General features: G+C 62.1%; 2 protein-coding genes across 2 annotated transcripts; one reads left to right on the top strand and one right to left on the bottom strand.

Annotated features, from left to right (window-relative positions):
- Window positions 1-31: 31 nt before the first annotated feature.
- Window positions 32-17,923, top strand: ZDHHC5 (zDHHC palmitoyltransferase 5). The gene is made up of 12 exons (XM_083862838.1): window positions 32-82; window positions 4,972-6,245; window positions 11,605-11,726; window positions 12,082-12,239; window positions 12,325-12,497; window positions 12,602-12,704; window positions 13,069-13,160; window positions 13,242-13,374; window positions 13,794-13,917; window positions 14,656-14,768; window positions 14,912-15,792; window positions 16,088-17,923. The coding sequence occupies exons 2-12, from the start codon at window positions 6,142-6,144 to the stop codon at window positions 16,251-16,253; spliced, it is 2,169 nt and encodes a 722-aa protein (XP_083718964.1). The 5' UTR covers window positions 32-82; window positions 4,972-6,141; the 3' UTR covers window positions 16,254-17,923.
- On the bottom strand, window positions 17,884-19,284 carry MED19 (mediator complex subunit 19). The gene is made up of 5 exons (XM_083862839.1): window positions 19,071-19,284; window positions 18,467-18,723; window positions 18,288-18,384; window positions 18,112-18,206; window positions 17,884-17,995 (listed from the first exon to the last, which is right to left on the bottom strand). The coding sequence occupies exons 1-5, from the start codon at window positions 19,267-19,269 to the stop codon at window positions 17,933-17,935; spliced, it is 711 nt and encodes a 236-aa protein (XP_083718965.1). The 5' UTR covers window positions 19,270-19,284; the 3' UTR covers window positions 17,884-17,932.
- Window positions 19,285-19,287: the final 3 nt, after the last annotated feature.

Genomic DNA, 19,287 nt, shown 5'->3' with positions numbered 1-19,287 from the left:
ACGCGCGCGCGTGACGTCCCGCCCGCCGCAGCCGCCGCCGCCGTCCGAGCCCGGAGCCGCCGCCGCGCGCGGCCTCCTGCCGGTGAGTCACGTGGGCCGCGCCGCCCGCCGCGACCCCGCCGCCTCCCCGGCCCGCCGGCCCCGCGCTTCCCTCGCCGGGGCCCGGCCGCGACCGCCCCCGCCCCGCCGCTGCCCCCGCGGCTCCCCCCGCGCGCGGCTCGGGCCGTGCCCCGGTGTCCCCCCACGGGGCCGCGAACCCTCCTGCCCGGCGCCCCGGCAGGCACCGACCCCTGCCCGGCCCGCCCCTCCGGCCGCGGCCCCGCTCCGCCGTTCCGCACGGCCGCCTGCCCCGCGGCCGCGGTGTCTCTACACGGGAGCGCCGCTTCCTCTTGCCCCGGCTGCCCTGTCCGGGCCCCGCCGCCACTGGGACTCTCTCCCGAGGGAGCCGGGCCAGGGGCCGGCGGGGAGCGGTGCCCCGCGGGCCGGGGCCGCCCTGCGCACGGTGCGGGGTGAGCGGAGCGGGGCTCGGAACCCGCCCGGGGCCAGGGAGCGCCCGGGGACTCCTGCGCTGTCCCGCGCCCGGCCTGGCCCCGGTGCCCCGGGAGCGCCGTCCCCGCGCCGTTCTGTGGCACCGGAGCTCGGCCCCTGTGCCGCGGCCGAGGGGAGACCCCGCTTACAGCACGGCCTCTCCTCCCGGCACAGTTCCTCCCTGCTCCCGGCTTGGGGGCATGGCAGGGGCCCGGCCTGGCCTCAGAATTCCCGGAGCCCCAAACCCCTGAGCTGTGCGGGTTCCAGCCCCTCCCCGCGCCCATTCGGGAGCGGATCGGCTGCCCCTGTGCTCCCCGTGGCTCTGGGAAGTGGTTCCCCCGGCTCTGCCGGCTCCCGCCCCGGCGCAGAGCTGGATTTGGGCATTAGGGAAGCAGGATTCTCTGCGCTAGGGGCTGCTCGGGTTTTTGGGGCATGGAAAGTACAACCACAGCCTTGTCTCGATCAAAGCCAGAGTTATCTTGGAGCCTCTTTCTGAGCTTAATCCAGTTACCACCGTCCCTCCGCTGGGCCCAGGCGCTGCTTTAGCGGGCGTTTATTCCCGTTGGTTCCCGAGGCCAGGAGCCCCATCTGGGAATGGAGGGGGTGGTGGTTGGGTGGGTCCAAGGAGACCTTGAACTGCCCTGTGAGGGGCTTGTCTGGGGACATTCCCACCTGTCGCTGTGCTCGGTGTCTCCTAACACAGTGACAAGAGGCTGGCGCTGTCCTTGCTCGCTGTGGGGCCCTTTGGGACGTGGCCTCAATGGATGAGGCATTGTTCCTTCTGCTTTGCCCATAAAATGGGGCTAATCCCATGTAAACCAGCGGGATGGGCTGGGAAAGGAGGATGGGAGTGGTGTAAGACTCGGGCAGGAGATAAGCACAGAGTGATTCCAGCCTTCTGGCTGTCTGCAGTGGAATATTTCTCCATGTGCTGTGTTGATCTTTCTGTACATCCATGTGGGAGAAAGGCAAGTGTGTGGGATGCACCTGGAACCGAGGGGCAGCCAAACATATGTTGCTGTGCAGCCTCCTTTGGAGTTAAGAGTGGGGAAGTGTCCCCAGACTGCCCTGTTGGGGCAGGTGCTCCTGTTTGGTCACAGGGCAGTGACCAGTGGGGATCTCACACTGGCATTGCTCTGGCCTCAGTGCCAGGTTTGGGAAAATTTGCACTTTCTCTGGTGGATTTTAGAGTGTGAAGTGTTAGCTGGTTGTGCAAGGCTAGGGTGAGCAGAGGGAGCTGCAGAGGGAGGAGAGAATTCCTTGTTCCATGGATGGCTCTCTCTGAGTGCCAGGCGGTGAACTCTGGAATGGCTCTGTGGAACTCTGGGATGCAGCAGATCAAAACAAAGTGGGAACAGGTAAAGCACATCCCGTCTCTGCAGCCTGGGATCTGCCCTGTCTGGGAGTTGCCTCACATGGAAGGAATTGTTTGTGTGTTTGCCCTGCGCTATGGGAACTCGGCTGGATCGGGGCAGGTTGGGAGCTGCGGATCCCAGTGAGTGACGCAGGTTTGGGAGCCGGTAACCGGGAGGGAACTCTGTCCTGCCTGTGCCGTGGATCCCAGGGGTGGCAGGAGCCACATGGTCGATGCCCAGGTGCATTTCCTCCTTCCTGGACAGAAGCAGAGTGAGGGAGGAGGGAATGCTGGGAGCTGGAGACACGTGTGTCCCCATCCCAGTAGAGGTGGGGAGGGCCTCGTGCTCCAGAAGGGACAAGCCCTGGAGCACCTGGCTATGTGTGGAAAGGCAAGAGAGGGGCTGAAGCAGATGAGCAGAGTGGGGTAGGAAGCAGGGAAGGAGGAGCACAGGGCGGGGAGGGGAGTAAAAGGAGGAAATCAGTGAGGCTTTACGGGGCCTTGACCCAGGAAAAGGAGACACAGGCCCAAAGAAATGGAAGATGGCAGCAGTCGTGGTTGCACATCTCCCAAGGGAGGGAATTTGGAATTAAAAGAAATCCCCAGAAATGGAGATGAAGGAAACAGGAGCAGCTCCCCTGTATGAGGAGAGGAAAACCCTGGAGAGTGGAGATTACTGCTCTGAAGGTGGCTGAGCAGAGCAGAACTGGGAAAGTGCTTCAAAAAGGAGGTGCTGGGATGGGAAAACCAGGTGGAATTTCTGAGGGAGAGGGAAGGGGGAGTGAGCAGTGACACAGGCGCTGGAGGAGGAAGGAGCAGGGCAGGTCTGGAGGAGCAGCAGGAGAGGAGGAGTTGCTGGGCTGGAATTGGCAGAGGGAAGGGAATGGGAGGCAAGAGCAGAGCCCATGTAGGCCACAGGTAAGCCAGATGAGTTGGGGGCTCTTTGGAGCAGGGAAGTCTGTGAGTGGCCTTTGTGGATAGGGACAAAGTGGCCGGAGAGACAGAGGATTTGGGGCAGAGGTGGAGGGAAAGGAAGCGTTCGGTTGATGAGAGGTGGGCAGGTTGTAGGGCTGGGAAAAGGGATGGCTGGGAAAGAATATGCATGTTTGGGAGAATTGGGGCCTGAATTAGTGTAATTTGTGGGAATTTGGGGTTGGATTTTCCTTGTGTTTTTCCTTGATCCCTTAAGAATTGCCAAGCAGAGATCCCGGCACGCTGTGCTGCGCATTGACAGCTTCTGCCCAAGTCTCTGCAGCAGGGCTGGGGCTGGGGAATCCTGTGGGATCTCAGCACGCCAGAGGCATTCCCAGGAGCAGTGTGGTGGCTCTGGGAGCCGGAATGGGCTCGGCAGCCTCCTGTTTGATGAGTTGTGGAGTTATTCTGGGCACAGGGGCTGGAGCAGGGATGCATTTGCATCTCTTCTTGCTGGGATGTCACTAATGACAGCACTGGGGCTCTCCCCCTGCTGATAGGCCTGTCCCATGGGTACCTGATTCCATGGGGAGCTGGCTCTGGCACACACAGCTCTGCAGGGATCACCCTGTGGAAGGGCTGGAGTGCCTGGATCTCTGGCTGGAAGGGCTGGGGCAGAGCAGGGCCACAAGATGCATGCCCATGGCGCCCTGCGAGGGCAGGGTGGGGATCTCCGGAGGAGGAATTATCAGGGAACAGCTCCTTCTGCCTGGCAGCGTCTGTTTGAACCCGAGGTGTGGCCGTGCCTCCGTGGCGGAGCGTTCAAAGGGCCGGGTGCTCTGGGAGCAGATTGCTCCTGCTAAAGCAATCAGCCGTGATGTCAGGCCTGGACTTCCGATAGCCCATCCCTGGAATTGCTGTTGGGCTCGGCTCCGTGGGGTGTTGGGCTCTTCCCCGAATAGGCAGAACGGGGCTGGGAGACTGCTGCTCTCCAGGGAACTCTGTCCCTACTATGGAAAACAGCTTTCCCTGGTGTTACTGTTCAATTTGCTCCACTCAGGAGCTGCTGCCAGGTGAAACCTGCTCATTCCCAGCTGGGCAGAGCTTTGGCCCCACATTTCCTCTCACTCCCAAGGGCAGGGAAACCTAGGGGTGGGAAGCTGAGCTTCAGTCCTGCAGAGGCCTCACTCCTGGGTGAGTCAGGCAGGGTGGCTGACGCCGTGAGCCGGGGCTGAACCCACTTGGTGGTAACACATCCTTGTCATTAAACCTGCCTTTAATTGGGTGCCGCAGCTCTCCCAACCTTCACCTGCGTTTAGTCAGCGCTGGAGAGCTCCCTGCCCACCCTGAAGGAGAAATTGGGGAGGCAGAGAAAGCTGAAGGGAGAAAGGAGTGAGCTGTAAAGCTCCACTTGGACCTGCAGTGCCATGGAGGCAGCAAAGGGAGGGTTGGTGACAGACGGTGACAAGGTGAGGAGTGGAGGCTGTAGCAGCAGGAAACTGGGGGGATATGATGAATGTTGGGCTTGTGGCTGCTTGGGGCAGGTCAGGGCTGTGGGTAGGGGCACCTTTCACTATCCCAGGTTGCTCCAAGCCCCATCCAGCCTGGCCTTGGACACTTCCAGGAATGTGGCATCCACAGCTTCTCTGGGCAACCTGTACCATGGCCTCACCACCTTCACAGGGTAGAATTTCTTCCCAATATCCCATCTAATCCTGAGCTCTGTCATTTCAAATCCACTCCTTGTCCTGGCACATCAGTTCCTGATGAATCCAGAGCTGCAAAGGCCACCTCCGATCATGGGATTGGTGCTTTCCATAGGCCTCTCCTTGTCTCCTACTCTCCAGGGAAGGGGGTGAGATTCCTGAATGTTTTTTCCTCCTGTGGTCTCCACCCTTAAGTCCTGGAGCCTCTGCTCAGCCCCTGCCCCTCAGGGAGCCAGCACTCACCGGTGCTGGCATTTGAGCTGGAGCTGCAGGAAGGAATTCACGGTGTCTCTCCAGTCCTTCCAGGGCTTGGGGTGGGTTTCTCGGTAGTAGAGGGGGTGGCTTGGAGTTCCTGCAGCAGCCAATGCCCCTGGGCTGGAATGGGAGATGCCATGGCCAGGCTGCTGTGGCTAATGACAGCCGGCTCCATCCCTTCTCTCGCCATGCTAATTTCTGTTGTTTTTTCCACAGGTGAGCTGTGGCTACCAGACCTCGAGTTTTAATGGTTTGATGTAGTTTTTTTTAAAAGGTGGATGGATGGATGAATGAAGAAAGATTTTTAACAAAGGAAGAGGGAGGAAAAAATGGAGCTGTTTGGAACAAACTGAGGTTTCCCCTGACACCACCTGGGCCATGGGTGAGACAGAGCTGCTCAGCACCACTTCCACCCTTTGGTGTCTGCTGGGGTTGTAAAGACACTCCCTGAACACCCCCTTCCTCTTCACCTGCTGGGAAATGGTTGCTGCAGAGAAGATTTAATGAAATTCCTGTTGCTCCCCAACTGCCAAGTGGATACTGAGCCCATGGAAGGGCCTGGGGGGTCAGGAGAAAGGAGCAAGTAGGAAAACCCACAATCCGCCAGACCTTCCCCTCCGCCCCCCTGGAAAGAAAGGATTTACAGCTCAACCTTGCACCAGCTGTTCCTCGGCTTTAACAGACAAGAGAGAAATAAATAAAATTAAACAGCCACCGCCAGCCAGCCCCAGATCCTGGTGAAATCAGGGAGAGTTGTTTCCGTGACCCCTCCAGCGAGAGGAGGAGGAGGCACGGCAGCTCCGTGAGGAAGCTGGGATTGCTTGGAGACCACCCCCTCCTCCCATGCAGCACCGGGGGCTGTGGCACAGCAGAGGTGGATTAAAAAGGAGCAGTGGCTTCCCTGAGGCTCCCGGAGTGGCTTTTTTGCAAGGAGTTTGCTGATCCTGTGCTCTTCTCGTGGTGCTGGCTGGGTGGGAAGCGCCCTGCCTGAGCCTGGGGAATTCCCTCCCTTCAGAGCCTGCCTTTAGGAGTCCTGCTCCCTGTGGGCTGCTGCCTGGACTGAGGCTTGGAAGGGCTCTCAGCATTCCCGCTCCAACGGTTGTCCTAAACCCAAATCCCCTTCTCTATTGTGAATTTTTAATGTTTTTAACCCTCCTTCCCTGCGCCTGTGAGCTCTCTCGGGGCAGAGTTTAGAGTGGGCTCCTCTCCTGGGCCTCTTGCTCCAGACCCTTCTCCGGACTCTCCGCCCCGGTCGGAACTTGCCCCAGGAGCAGGTGCGGGGGCAGGGTAGGGGTCAGTCCCTGTCCCCCTCCCCTTCTCATCCTGCTCTGAGTCCCCTGGGGCCTGGGCTATGCTGCGGGGCGGACCCCCCACCACAGCTCCAACATGCCAGCAGCCTCTGGAAAGAGATTCAAACCCAGCAAGTACGTCCCGGTCTCCGCTGCTGCCATCTTCCTAGTGGGAGCCACTACCCTCTTCTTCGCCTTCACGTGAGTCCCAGCTGCTCAGCCAGAGCGGGGTGGGCTGGCCAGGACAGGGGAGAGGAGCTGGGATTTCCTCCCAGGGGGAAGGGGGATGTTGTGCTCTGGGTGCTGCAGCCACAGTGGGAGCCATTTCACTCTATGAGTTTTCCCAGGGGAAGCTGCATGCTGGTGGTCCTGGTGAGGCACCGCTCAACTCCAGGTCAGCTAGGTTGGGAACTGGTTTGTGACCTGTGGGTGGAAAACGCATGGATCACTTTCTCCTTTGGAGCCGGGCGAGGTGGATTGGTGGGCTGGGGCAGGACATGTGTTATTTTTAGTTTCGTAATCGATTTGTGAGCCACAAAGGAAAGTTCAGGGAGGAGAACTCTGACCCCTGTGCGGATCACTAGTGGTGTTCTGTCCTCTGCCCTGGGGCAACAAGGGTTCCATGTCCCTGGAGAGGGCCCCAGGGAAATGGCCAGCAGGTCACTTGGGCCTTGGGGGACCCACTGGGCTGGGAGGTGGTTTGGGGTGCTAGAGAGGCATGGTGACATCCCTGGGCTGCTGCTCTCCCCTGCCTGGAAACACGTGCCTCAGTGACGTGCCCAGGGGGGCGACAGGGTGGGGAGCAGAACCTCGAGGTGCTGAGGGAGCCGGGCAGAGAGTGGCTCAGCCGGGCTGGCACCATGGCACAGTGTGCCTGGCAGGAAAGCCAGAGCGTGGCAGCTGGAATGGCCACCAAATCCTGCAGGGCATTCCTGGGGTCTCAGCGGGGCTGTGTTTGGGGTCCTGGCAGGGTCATGCACCCTCTGCTTCAGGGAGCCTCTCCCACTCCCTGGGGTTTTCCTGCTGGGGCCACAGGAATCAGCTGGAGCTGCGGGAGGCCAAAGGGACAGGTGCCCTGGCTGCTGCCACTCCCTGGGAAGGAGCCATTGGTGGTGGGAAGGTCACCGTGGCTTTGGCAGCCACTGGGCAGGGACAGAGGAACTTGACGACCAAAGAGGGGAGCGGGGTTGGTTGGCCCTGTCCAGCGCCAGTGCAGCTGTCAGTGTCACTCAGCAGCGTGTGGCCGTCCCCTGCTGGGACACCGAGCCATCACCAGGCTCCCAGGCTCGGGGCTTGGCTGCTCCGGACTGCCAGATGCCTGTGGAAGTCGCTGACTGTTGCTCCTGTGCCAGGGGGATGAAGGAGACGCAGAGGGAGCAGGCGGTGCCCTCCAGGCTGAGTGTGCCACCCCATGTGTGACCTTAGGGGACAGGCTGGCTCTGTTTTGGCACAGTGGCTGCCGGACAGCTGGACTCCGAGCCCATCCCAGCCACGGGTTTGGGCAGTGTCGGGAGCAGCCGCTTATCAGCGGGCAGTGAGAGGCAGTGCTGGAGCCGGCGCCGTGGAGCAGGTTTGGCCGGGGCAGGAACACCTGGGCAGGTCGCTGTAATTGCAGGTCAGCGATGTTGTTTATCCACCTTCAGAACATCCCATTAAACCCCGGGCACAGCGTTCACACGGGGCTTGGCCATGAGGGAGCTGCCCTGCTCCCAGCGGGATGGGTCCCTTGGGGCAGCGTCTGCCTGGTGCTGGAGCAGGTTGGAAGGGACATGGGGTTTGAGGTTTGTCTCCTGTGTGGTTCTGGGGGCCACTGTGCCCCTTCCCCACCTGGTCAGCTGCACACTGGCTGCTCGCCCCCTTCCCACTGTCAGCATCCATCCTAAGGCTTGTCCTTAGGGAAGTGCAATGGAAGCTGTGAGGACAGGCTCTGGGAGGCCTCCCCCAAGCAGGGAGCAGCCAGGGGTCAGCATGGCTCTTAAGGCTCCAATTGTGTTGCTTCCAACCTATCCACTGGATGCTTTTTGGTCCATCCAGGATTTGTATCTCTGGGCCAAGAACTCTTTTTAATTGATTAATTTAATTAGGAGCTGTTGCTGAGCCTGTGGCCGTGGAAATGAGGCTGGTTGCACTGGAGGGAGGGGCAGAAGGAGAGAGGATGTTCCTGCCTCCCCATGGGATGAGTGGGCGTCCCAGGCTTGTTGGGCTCTCAGTCAGGTGCTGATTTAGGATGGAAATTCCCCCTTGGGGTCTGTATGTCCATTCCTGCATCTCCCCATTGGCTGATCTCAGCTCCTGGTGCAGTTGGCTCTCAGGTTCCCTGTCCCCTCCCTGGGGCTGGCAGTGCCATTGGGACACAGTGTCATGCCTGCTCCCAGTCAGATCCAAACTTGTGTGAGGGTCAGGGCGAGCAGGGATTGTGTTTGTGCCAAGGCCTTTGGAGAGCTGGAGAGCCTGTGGGTCATAGTCCTGGGAAAGAGGCAGGGAGGGAAGGCTGTGCCTGGGAGAGTGGAGGGGATGAGGGGCTGGGGAGGGGATACCAGCAGGGAAGGACAGGCTTCTCCGGGCATGACTGGTAGCAAAAAGCCCGTCTTGCATCCCGGTGTGACTCACGGTGCCCGAGGTTCCCCAAGTCCTCTCATGTGCTGCCAGGGACAAGTCCCGACAGCTCCCCTGGCCGTGAGCGTGTTGCATCCCGATCCTGAGGGGAAAACCCGATGGGTGCTGCGGGACCTGCGTGGCCAGCTGCGGTGGGGAGGAGCCTTCCTCCTGCTTCTGCCCCTCCTGCCCTGTGTGCCCCGGGGTCGAGGCAGGGCCTGCAGCCCTGCACTCACCTTTCAGGAGAGCAAAAGGCAGGAACACATCACTCTCCTGATAAGGAGGTTCCCTGGGGGATGGGCAGCACCTTTGCTCCCTTCAGAGGACCCTGATCCCTCCCATGTGTGGGGATGGTCCAAGGAGGTGACTCCCTGGCTTTGGGGTCACCAGCACAGTGCCCACTGGGTGGTCTGGCTCCGTGGGGATTCCCACCTCCCACAGCCTAGGAGTCCCTGGGTGTGAGGGAGACAGGAAGGCAGCAAGTCCTGGAGTTCCCCAGGGAGGGTGTTGTGTTTGCCCTGGCCTGTGAATCCCATCCAGGGGGTCTTGTCAGTGTGTCTGAGCCCAGGGACCTGCTGGGTGCTGTCCTGACCCAGGAGCTCTGTGTCCCTTCAGGAAGGGCTGGCTGCCCGGACAGCACAGAAGTGTTCCCTTTCCCTGGTCCTTCCCTCTCTGCCTGCCCCAGAGCTTTCTGAGGCAGCTGGATCCTTCCCTGCCTCCCTGGGCTCTGTCTCTCAGGATCCAGGCTGTGTGCTTGGCTCAGCCTGGCTGTTGGCTGTTCCCTGTGTGGGATGGCTGCCCGGGCTTGGGTCTTTCTGGCTCCGCTCCATCTCTTTCAAACAAAGGTTTGGGCTGGGATTTCCTTTCCTGGAAAGAGGAGCTGCTTCCATAGGGTTTCTGGAAGGACATTTCCTACTTTTAGGGCTGCTCTGAGCCCCCTGGCCCTCTCAGTCCAGCAGAGTGCAGAGCCAGGGAGGCTTCTCTCAAGTGGAGTAGGAATTCAGCTCAGGGACATGGGGTCCTTGGTTCCTGTGAGTCCTTAATCTTTTACAACCCCTGACAGGAGGGTGTGGCCAGGTGAGGTTGGGCTCTTCTCCCAAGAAACAAGTGATAGGATGAGAGGAAGCAGCCTCAGGTGGCGCCAGGAGAGGTTTAGTTTGGATATTAGGGAAAATTTCCTCATGGAAAGGGTTGTTCAGCCCAGGGCAGTGGCGGAGTCGCCAAAAAACATGTGGCTGTGGCACTTGGGGACATGGTTCAGTGGTGGCCCTGACAGTGCTGGGGAAGCAGTTGGAATCAGTGATCTTGGAGGGCTTTTCCAACCTAACAATTCTGTGATTCCATGACTCTGATTCTTCCCTTGCTCAGGTTGTGGCCAGGTGCTGTCACGTAGGTCCTGCCTCTCCAGCACTACCCTCCGGAGGGTTTTGGGGCACAGATTGGAGAGGACGACTCCTCTCCAGCCCGTCCCAGCTGCAGAGAATCCGCCTGGCTGGCTTCCCGTGGAGGCGGCAGGGCCGGCATGGCCGGTGCCGCTCCAGGAGCCACTCCCCAGCCCGGGGCAGAGCTCGGGGGGCTGGGCCGGGAGGTGCCATCCTGGGAGGTGCCTGATAGGGAGCAGGGAGGCAGCGCCCAGGGTGCCCAGCAGGGCGGCTCCTGAGCAACGATGCGGGGAAGAGGCTTTGAGGAAAGTGGTTTGCAGGAGAAGCTTGGTGTGATGTGTGAGGCCTGGAGGGTCCAGAGAGGAGTAGGAAGAAGAAGAGTGTGCTGGGTGGCTTGGCCATGCTGTGCTACTTGCCAGGGATGTCCTGAAACCCAAAAAGTCTTCCCTCCTGCTCTCATCCCTGTGCCTGGATGGGGACAGCCTCAGCCTTGGCCTGTGAGAGCAGGTCCCACTGATGATTCTCACCCTCCCTGGGGCACGGAGCAGTGCCCAGTGCTGGGAGTGCCCTGCCTGCCTCACCCTCTGTGTTGCCAGGCGTGTGCTGGAAGGGTGTGCCCGCTTCTCCTGCCCTGCCCGGGGCTGTCCCACCAGGCACAGCTGCTGCTCCTCACCCGGGGGTGCCCCCCTGCCCTCCTCAGGGCCCTGAACTGCACCGAGGGCTCATTCCCAGCTGGAGCCTTGCCATGGCTCCCGGGACTGCCTCACCCAGCAATGGGACCTGTCCCCGTGGGTGGTGGTGGAGGAGGGGACAGGGCCAGTGCCTGCCCCTTCACCCCAACCTCGTGGGGGATTACAGTGCTGGCACCATATGTCACCCTGCCCGCCCAGCCCTGCGCTGCTCCGGCCACCTAAATCCATCAGCACTTAGCCCGGTGGGGGGAAGAGAGGGACAGATGCTGCCCTAGATCTGTGGGATTAAATCCCAGCAGCAAAGCAGATTAGGGAATTATGCTGGCGCCTGCAAGGGGGAAGCCCGCTGTCCCGTGCCCTCCTGCTGGGGTAGGAGGGAGCAGGGTGATTCCCTCACTGTGCTCCCATGGGCCTCTTGGAGGAGCTGGGTGCTGGCCAGGGTCCCCATGTCCTGCTGGAACTGTCTCTGGAATGTGAGGAGCATGAGTGGCTCTGGAGGTACTGGAGCTGGTGCTGGTTTCATGTCCCCCCACAGGTCCTCTCTGCCCCTGAGCAGCTGGTGGGGCAGAGGGAGGACCACATCCATGTGCTTTCTGGCAGGTCCCCTGGGTGCCCCCCATGTCATTTGCCTGGTTTTCCCTTTTCCTAGCATCACAGCTCTGTGGAACCCTCCAGTGGGGTCCTCCTAAAGGGGAATTTTGCTCCCTGATGAATGCCTGGAGCATGTCCTACTGTAGCCCCCAGGTGCTCCCCAGGCCAGGGTCGGGATGTGCTGTAGAAGTGGCTCCAGTTTGGGTGTGGGATGTACTGCTGGGAGCCCCCAGGACAGTGGGAGGCGGCGGGAGCGACACAAGTGAGGGTCCAAGGGTCTCACGGCTGCTGTCCCTGCAGGTGCCCAGGGCTCAGTCTCTATGTGTCCCCAATCATCCCCGCCTACAATGCCGTCGTCTTCCTCTTCGTGCTGGCCAACTTCAGCATGGCCACCTTCATGGACCCAGGCATATTCCCACGAGGTGAGTCTGGCTCCGGCTGGGAAGAGCTGCCTCCTTGCATCCTTCCCTGGAGGTAAAGGAAATTTCAGGGTTCCAAAAGGTGGGCTAGGAGCCTTCCTCGCCCTGCCCAGTGGGATCAGGCAGTGACAAGTGCTACAGAGATGGCAGCTCTGGGTTCAGCACCCCATGTTGGGTCCCTGGGGCTCAGGCAGTGTCAGGATTCCAGGGCAGGGCTTGGGAGAGCACCCCCTGGCCTGTGTTTGGGGGTCCCTCGGTGTCCCTGTGCCGGGTGACAGGAAGGTGATGCTGGGAGCCTTCGGCTTGGGCGGACAGGGTCTGGCTGGGCCCTGATGCCACGCTGGGGTGTCCCTGTCAGCTGAGGAGGACGAGGACAAGGAGGACGATTTCCGGGCCCCGCTGTACAAGACGGTGGAGATCAAGGGCATCCAGGTGCGCATGAAGTGGTGCGCGACCTGCCGCTTCTACCGCCCGCCCCGCTGCTCCCACTGCAGCGTCTGCGACAACTGCGTGGAGGTGAGGAGCTGCCGGGGCCTCCACCAGCCCCCCACGGGGCAGGGAGCCTCCCGAGCACCCCCTCACCGTGCCCCATCCCCGGCAGGAGTTTGACCACCACTGCCCCTGGGTCAACAACTGCATCGGGCGGCGCAACTACCGCTACTTCTTCCTCTTCCTGCTGTCGCTCACCACGCACATCATGGGCGTCTTCGGCTTCGGGCTGCTCTACGTCCTGTACCAGGTGGAGGAGCTCTCCGGTGTCCGCATGGCCGTCACGTATCCTCCTGGGCAGTGGGAATGGGCATGGGGGGGTGGTGGGGTCTGGGGGTGGTGCAGTGCTGAGCACAGGGCTGTGGCTGCTCCTTAGCTGGCTGTGGCAGGATGGTGGTGATGTGTGTGGCTGGGCTCTTCTTCATTCCTGTCGCTGGCCTGACGGGCTTCCACGTGGTGCTCGTGGCCAGGGGCCGCACTACCAACGAACAGGTATGTCTGGGGGTCTATGGGGGGGATGGCCGGCCTGGCCAGGCCACCTATGGATACATTTTGGGATTTCCCAGGAGAGCATGAGTGTGGATGGGCTGGATTATAGCTGGGGGAGGCCCCTGAGCTGGAGGGGTAGAGCACAGGGTGACTGAAGGGCAGCTGCATCCATGCGGGTGCAGTCAGAGGATGGAGCTAGGCGGGCACTTCTGGGGCCCAGGAGGTGAAATTGAGGCGACCCTACCCCATCAAGCTGAGCACTGAAACAGGGACTAGGAAAAGGAGCAGGATCTCAGAGTATCTCCATCCTGGGTGGTTGTCCTGAGGGAGCTGGCATGGCTGGCTGTGACACTCCTTTGTGCTGCAGGTGACGGGCAAGTTCCGGGGAGGCGTCAACCCCTTCACCAACGGTTGCTGTAAGAATGTCAGCCGGGTCCTCTGCAGCTCCCCAGCCCCCAGGTGAGCCTGGCCTCTGCATCCCTAGAAAAACTGCTCCATCCTGGGCTCCAGGCCATGACCTTCCTCCCACCCTTTCCCCAGGTACCTCGGTCGCCCGAAGGCCGAGCAGACAGTGCTGGTGAGACCCCCATTCCTGCGGCCTGAGGTGTCAGATGGTCAGATCACTGTCAAGATCATGGACAATGGTATCCAGACAGAGCTGAAAAGGACGAAGGTGAGGAAGGTGGGGACCAGCGCTGTCTGCGCTGGGGCCCTCCACGGAGCCCAGGGGTGCAAGCCTGCATCCGTGAGTAGAGAACCGAATGAGCCTGGTCACGTTCCCTGTCCCCCTCCGTGTCGTCTTGTTCTATGTCCCCGCGGGATGGGAACTGTCCCCTTCCCATCTGGCAGTGACCACATGAGGCTTTGTCCCCTCCATTGCCCTTACTGGTTCCATCCTTCCCCACGGAGCACCCTCTGGAGGTTTCCCCTCCTTGGCACTTCCAGCACCCACCCGGGGCACACACTGCCCCCTGTTCTGTTGCATGGCCTGGGAGGCAATGGGAGCCCCCAGTGCCACTGTCCATGCCCTGCCAGCCCGGGGTGGCTGAGGCCTCGGCCCTTCCTGACCCCTCCTGCGCTTTGTCTCTGCAGTCCAAGGGGAGCCTGGAGGTGACGGAGAGCCAGTCTGCTGACGCCGAGCCGCCACCCCCACCTAAGCCCGACCTCAGCCGCTACACGGGCCTGAGGACACACTTAACCCTGGCCACCACTGAGGGTAAGGAGGGCATCAGGGCTCTGGCAGCCGCTGGGAGGGGAGCCCAGGGCTGCACCAGGCAGGCCAGGAGCCAGGGCCATAGGGCAGACCTGGAGCACATCGGCATTCCTGGGCCGGTGTATGTGGCCCCTTGCACTTGGAGAAGCCTGCGGGATGCTCACAGTCAGCTCTGCTCTGCCGGAGGCCAAGCCAGCATGGCGCTGTCTGGAGCCACTGGGAGCTGTGCCTTGCAGCTGCCGCACTGCCAGGATGGAGGAGGCGAAGTGGTGGCGGGCCTGGCTCAGCAGCGCAGAGCGTCTGTGGCCGGCTCTGTGTGGGCCTGGCCAGAGGTGGGATGTGATGGGCAGAGCCTGTGGCAGCTGCTTTCTGCAGCAGCTGGAGACCCCACAGCTCTCCTGGCCATGCCTGGGCGCTGCTGCCTGGCCATGCTGCCCGCTGAGGGCTGTGGTGTGTGTGTGTCCCATTGAGTGCCCTGACACCTCCGTGCTGTGCACCCCCAGGATGTCACCCAGCCGGGGCTGCCACAGGGGCAGGGAAGTGCCAGCCCCACACATGTGGCTGTGGGGACAACCCTTCCTCCTGGTCTGTCTCTCCCACCCCATGTACCTCCCCTCTGCCCATCCCTCCCCCCTGGTCCATCTGCCCCAGGCTCGGAGTCGGTTCTCAGGCAGGGAGGGCAGGGCTCGGCGCGTTCCTTGCCCACAGCCCCGCTTAGTGTGCCCCTCTCTCCCGGCGCAGACAGCGGCTTGCTAGGCAAGGACAGCCCCCCCACTCCCACCATGTACAAGTACCGGCCCGGTTACAGCAGCAGCAGCAGCTCGGCAGCCCTGCCCCATTCCACCAGTGCCAAGGTAAGGCTGAGTCCAGAGCAGGGCACCAGCCCTGAGGGGATGCCACCCCTTTCCTGGTGTAGGAAGGGTTAGGGTGTGCATTGGGAACTCTGCAGGGGCGCCATGGTCATTCTGTGGGTAACTGCTGCCCCTCTGCCCCTCAGCTGAGCCGAGTGAACAGCCTGAAGGAGCCCAACTCCATCTGTGACAGCGGCCACAAGCCCAGCTACCGCTCGGAGCCGAGCCTGGAACCTGAGAGCTTCCGCTCGCCCACCTTTGGCAAGAGTTTCCACTTTGACCCTCTCTCCAGTGGCTCCCGCTCCTCTAGCCTCAAGTCGGCCCAGGGCACGGGCTTTGAGACGGGCCATCTGCAATCCATCCGCTCGGAGGGCACCACCTCCACCTCCTACAAGAGCCTGGTGAACCAGACGCGCAACGGCAGCCTCTCGTACGACAGCCTGCTCACGCCCTCCGACAGCCCCGACTTCGAGTCGGTGCAGGCGGGCCCGGAGCCCGAGCCGCCCGTGGGCTACACCTCGCCCTTCCTGTCGGCCCGCATCGCCCAGCAGCGAGAGACCGATCTGCACGGCCGCTTCGCCAGCGCTGCCTCCCCCAAGCACGCGGCGCCCCGCGATCCCTCGCCCGTGCGCTATGACAATCTCTCCCGCCACATCGTGGCCTCCATCCAGGAGCGGGAGAAGCTGCTGCAGCAGCCACCGGCCCCGGGCCGGGAGGAGGACGCAGGGCTGGCGGACTCGGGCATCCAGTCGACGCCGGGCTCCAGCAACGCCCCCCGTACCAGCTCCTCCTCGGACGATTCGAAGCGCTCGCCCCTGGGCAAGAACCCGCTCACCCGCCCGGCCCTGCCCCGCTTTGGCAAGCCCGAGCCCCCCCCGGCGCTGCGGGTGCGCTCGCTGGGCTCCCCCGACCAGCCCGCCGCCCCCCACCTGGGCAAATCCGTGTCTTACAGCAGCCAAAAAACAGCCTCTCAGGCCGGCGGCCCCGAGACTGAGGAGGTGGCCTTGCAGCCCTTACTGGCACCAAAGTGAGTATAGCACAGGGGCGTCTGTGGCCTGGGCAGGGGGGACCCTCGCTCTGTGTTTCTCCAAGCCCTTGGAGCAGCAGAACACCCCTCCCTGGGGAGAGATGCTAGGAAGAGCAAGAGAAATCTTCCTGCTCCTCCCAGAACAGCCCCCCCCACACCTCCTCAGTCACCCCATGAGTCCCTCATAATCTGGAGTGGGAGTTGGTGGTCCCTGGGGAGGGCAGGGCTGTGGCAATGCTGAGTGCCAGTGACCTGTCCCCTCTCCTGACTCCATGTCTGTGCTTCCTTCCCGCAGGGATGAGGTGCAGATGAGAACAGCCTACAGCAAGTCCAACGGGCAGCCCAAGAGCCTGGGCTCGGCCCCACCGGGCTCGGGGCCGGTGCCCCTCAGCAGCCCCACCCGCGGAGGTGTCAAGAAGGTCTCGGGCGTGGGGGGCACGACCTACGAGATCTCGGTATGAGGGGCAGAGCTGCCGCCCCCTCCCCTCCTCCCCGGCGGCCCCCAGAGCCCCGCCCCGCAGCCAGACGCTTGTGGACTCCCGGGAGAGCCGGGCGGGGCCGCCCCTGCTCCTCCCTCTGCCCCCCAGGCCACGGGGGCTGGCACACACCCGCGGGGGGCTCGGGGAGGGCTCGGGGAGGGGGCGGCCGCAGCCCCGGCACCGCCTCGGCTGCGCCAGCCACTTGTGGGCCTTGTGCAATCACCCGCTCGCCTGGCGTGGTAGGAACGGATTGTTTTTAAACCAGAATACTTTTTTTTATTATTATTATTGTTACGGATTCTATTTTTTTTCTCTTTCCGAGTTACCAGGTGTGTGTATATATAAATATCTATATATATAAATATAAATATTAAAAAAAAAAAAAGAAGCAGAAATTATATATCTTACCCAGAGAGAGGAAGAAACTACCCTGCTCAGGGCCTGGGCCCGCCCCCCCTCACCTTGTCCCTGTCCCCAAAGGAGGGACGTAGGGCTGCCTCCTGCACCCATGGCAGGAGCAGTGGTATCTGCTGGGTGTCACTGTTCCCTCCCTGAAGGGGGCCATAGGGTGCCAGGTACCCATCCTCAGACACTCCCCTCCCAGATTTGTGGTGTCTGCAGCCTCCAGCCCCCTTGGGGGGCCCGGGGAGTAGGCATGGTGGGGGCAGCACCCCCACACCCCCAGCCTGAGCTGGTGCAGAGGCCCCAGCGTCCCCCACCTGCAATTTTTGCTCTTTGTTCTCTTTCCCCAGGGGCTGTGGGTCGAGGGCGGGAGGGGGGTTGTTGGTTTTGTTGCCTTTTTTTATTTCTGTTAATGATTCCGAGGAGGTTTGTCGCTGTCGCAGGGGTGTTTTTATTTCCGCTCGCTCGGGGAAGAGGCAGGTGCATCCCCGGAAAGCAATATTTTCTCATCACATGCCAAAAAAGCGCAGCCAAGGAGCTCTGTGCTCCCCGTCCCCAAAGCCCTGCCGGCACTACCGGACTCTTTCTCTACAGCAATAGCTCCCGTGGCCCCGCACAGCCACGCCAGGGTTTTTTATTATTATCAGCCATTTTAAAAACGAGGAATAAAAGGATATTTAATGAGCCACCCCGGGGCCGTGCGTGTGCTTTGTTTGGCGTCCAGGGATGGAGCAGCCCCTCCAGGGCTCCTGATCCTCAGGGTCTCGGCCTTCCCGCCCATCCCAAGGGAGAGAGAGAGAGAACAGGGTCTGGTAAGAGCTGAGCCTGGCCCAGTTTTGGGGAGGCACCACCTTGAGACAAACTCTGCTCCCACAGAAGGTAAGGATGCATGGGAAATGCCGCTCCAGGGAAGGTGTCGTAGGTGCTGGTGAGGTTTGGGATCCAAAGGAGGGCACGCCACACGCTCCAGAGACAACTTGGTTTGGGCTCCTCCGTTACAGCTGAGGGTCACAGCAGCCACGGCCACCAGCCCCTCCTCAGAGCAGACTTTAAAAGGTGACTAAAAAAGAAGCTTTGATGCTCCAGGTTCTTCAGGTACAAAAGGCTGAGGTCAGCACCCACAGAGTCCGTGCCCCTGGTCCTGGGGGGCTGCAGAGGTGTCCTCTTAGCCAGGGGCACAGGCCAGCCCCAGTGTCCCTGGGGTCAGCCGGGGCTGTTCCCGTGGGCTGGGGGATCCCCAGGGCGTCACCGGCGTGGCCTCACCGTAAGCTGCTGCTGGCCTGGGAGCTGCCCACCCCTGGGTGCTCCGGGCTGTGCCGGTTCTGCAGGAGAAGGATAGACAGAACCTGTAACAGCTGCTGGGCAGCAGCCCCTTGAGAATGGCCACTCACAGAGCCCCTCAGGAGTCCATGGGCTAGGCACTGGACTTGCCACTCACCTTCTTTTTCTTCTTCTCTTTCTTCTTCCTCTTCCGCTCTGGATCCTCCTCTTTTTTCTTCTTTTTCTTCTTGTGGTCGGAGTCCGAGGGGGTTTCTGGAGAAGCAGAAGCACCTGATGAGCCAATATTCTGCTGGTGCTGAAGGGGAAGAGGGGGGTGGCCGCAGCAGCCCTTACCTGGGGGGACGGGGTCCTGTGTGCGGCTCTGTTTGTGCTTGTGCTTGTTCTTCTTCTTAGGCGGCTGGATGTGCATCAGCCGGCACTGCTCGGGCAGCTGTGGAGAAAAGGGGGTGGTCAGGCCTGGCTGGGCCCCTCCCACTCCCTCCCCCCCTCCGGCTGCAGGCCCCGGGGCTCACCGGGCCGGCGTGCAGGCGGAAGCCGGTCAGCATGGCGCCCGTGAGCGGGGTGAAGGAGCTGCCACAGATGGGCGGCTTCTCGATGAGCGAGCGCAGGCTGCTGCTGTCGTGGGAGCCGGGCAGGTCGATCATGCCGGGCAAGTCGGGGAGGAAGTTACTGAGCTTCTCCTTCACCTTCTTCCCGCAGAACTTGTTGTAGGCGTGCTCCAGGTTATAGTGTGTGATGAGGTTGGTGCTGCCCGTCAGCTCCGTAGTGCCTGTGAGGCCGCGGGACGAGATGGGCAAGGGGAAACGCCCCAACAACACCCCAGGCCCCTCTCCCCAGCCGCGCCTGGGCTCCGGGACCCCCTGCACCCGAAGCACCGGGCTCTCCATGCCCTCTCCCCAACCGTGTCCAGGCCCCCGGAGCCCCTGCACCATTCAGTGTCGGGATGGCCGGTCCCGGAGACCCCCCGCCGCCCCCTTCCCCACCGGACCGCGCCGTGCCTGACCCCGCCCCCGCATGCTCATTGGCTCATGGTGCCGTCAGTTCCCCCCGAGGCCGCGTTTCGCCGCGCTGATTTGCCGAGCCCGGCACCCGCCCCGCCCCGCGGCCCGCCCGCACCTGGTAGCTCCCGCAGCAGGTAGAAGGGGCCGGCGGCGGCCTTGCGGGCTGCGTCCTCGCCCGGCGGCGGCGCGGCGGCTGAAGCGGCGGGCGGTGGTGCAGCTCCGGCGCCAGGAGCCTTGGCGGGCCCGAATCCAAGCGCGGCGGCGGCGGCGGGCGGCGGCTCGGCCGCGCCGAACAGCGCCGAGAAGTTCTCCATATTCCCGTCGTGCCCTGC

This window comes from Zosterops lateralis, assembly GCF_965231275.1.
Source record: "Zosterops lateralis genome assembly, chromosome: 6".
Taxonomy (NCBI): Eukaryota; Metazoa; Chordata; class Aves; order Passeriformes; family Zosteropidae; genus Zosterops; species Zosterops lateralis.
Note: the sequence above shows the minus strand (reverse complement) of the source record. Positions and strands in the feature narration are given on the sequence as shown.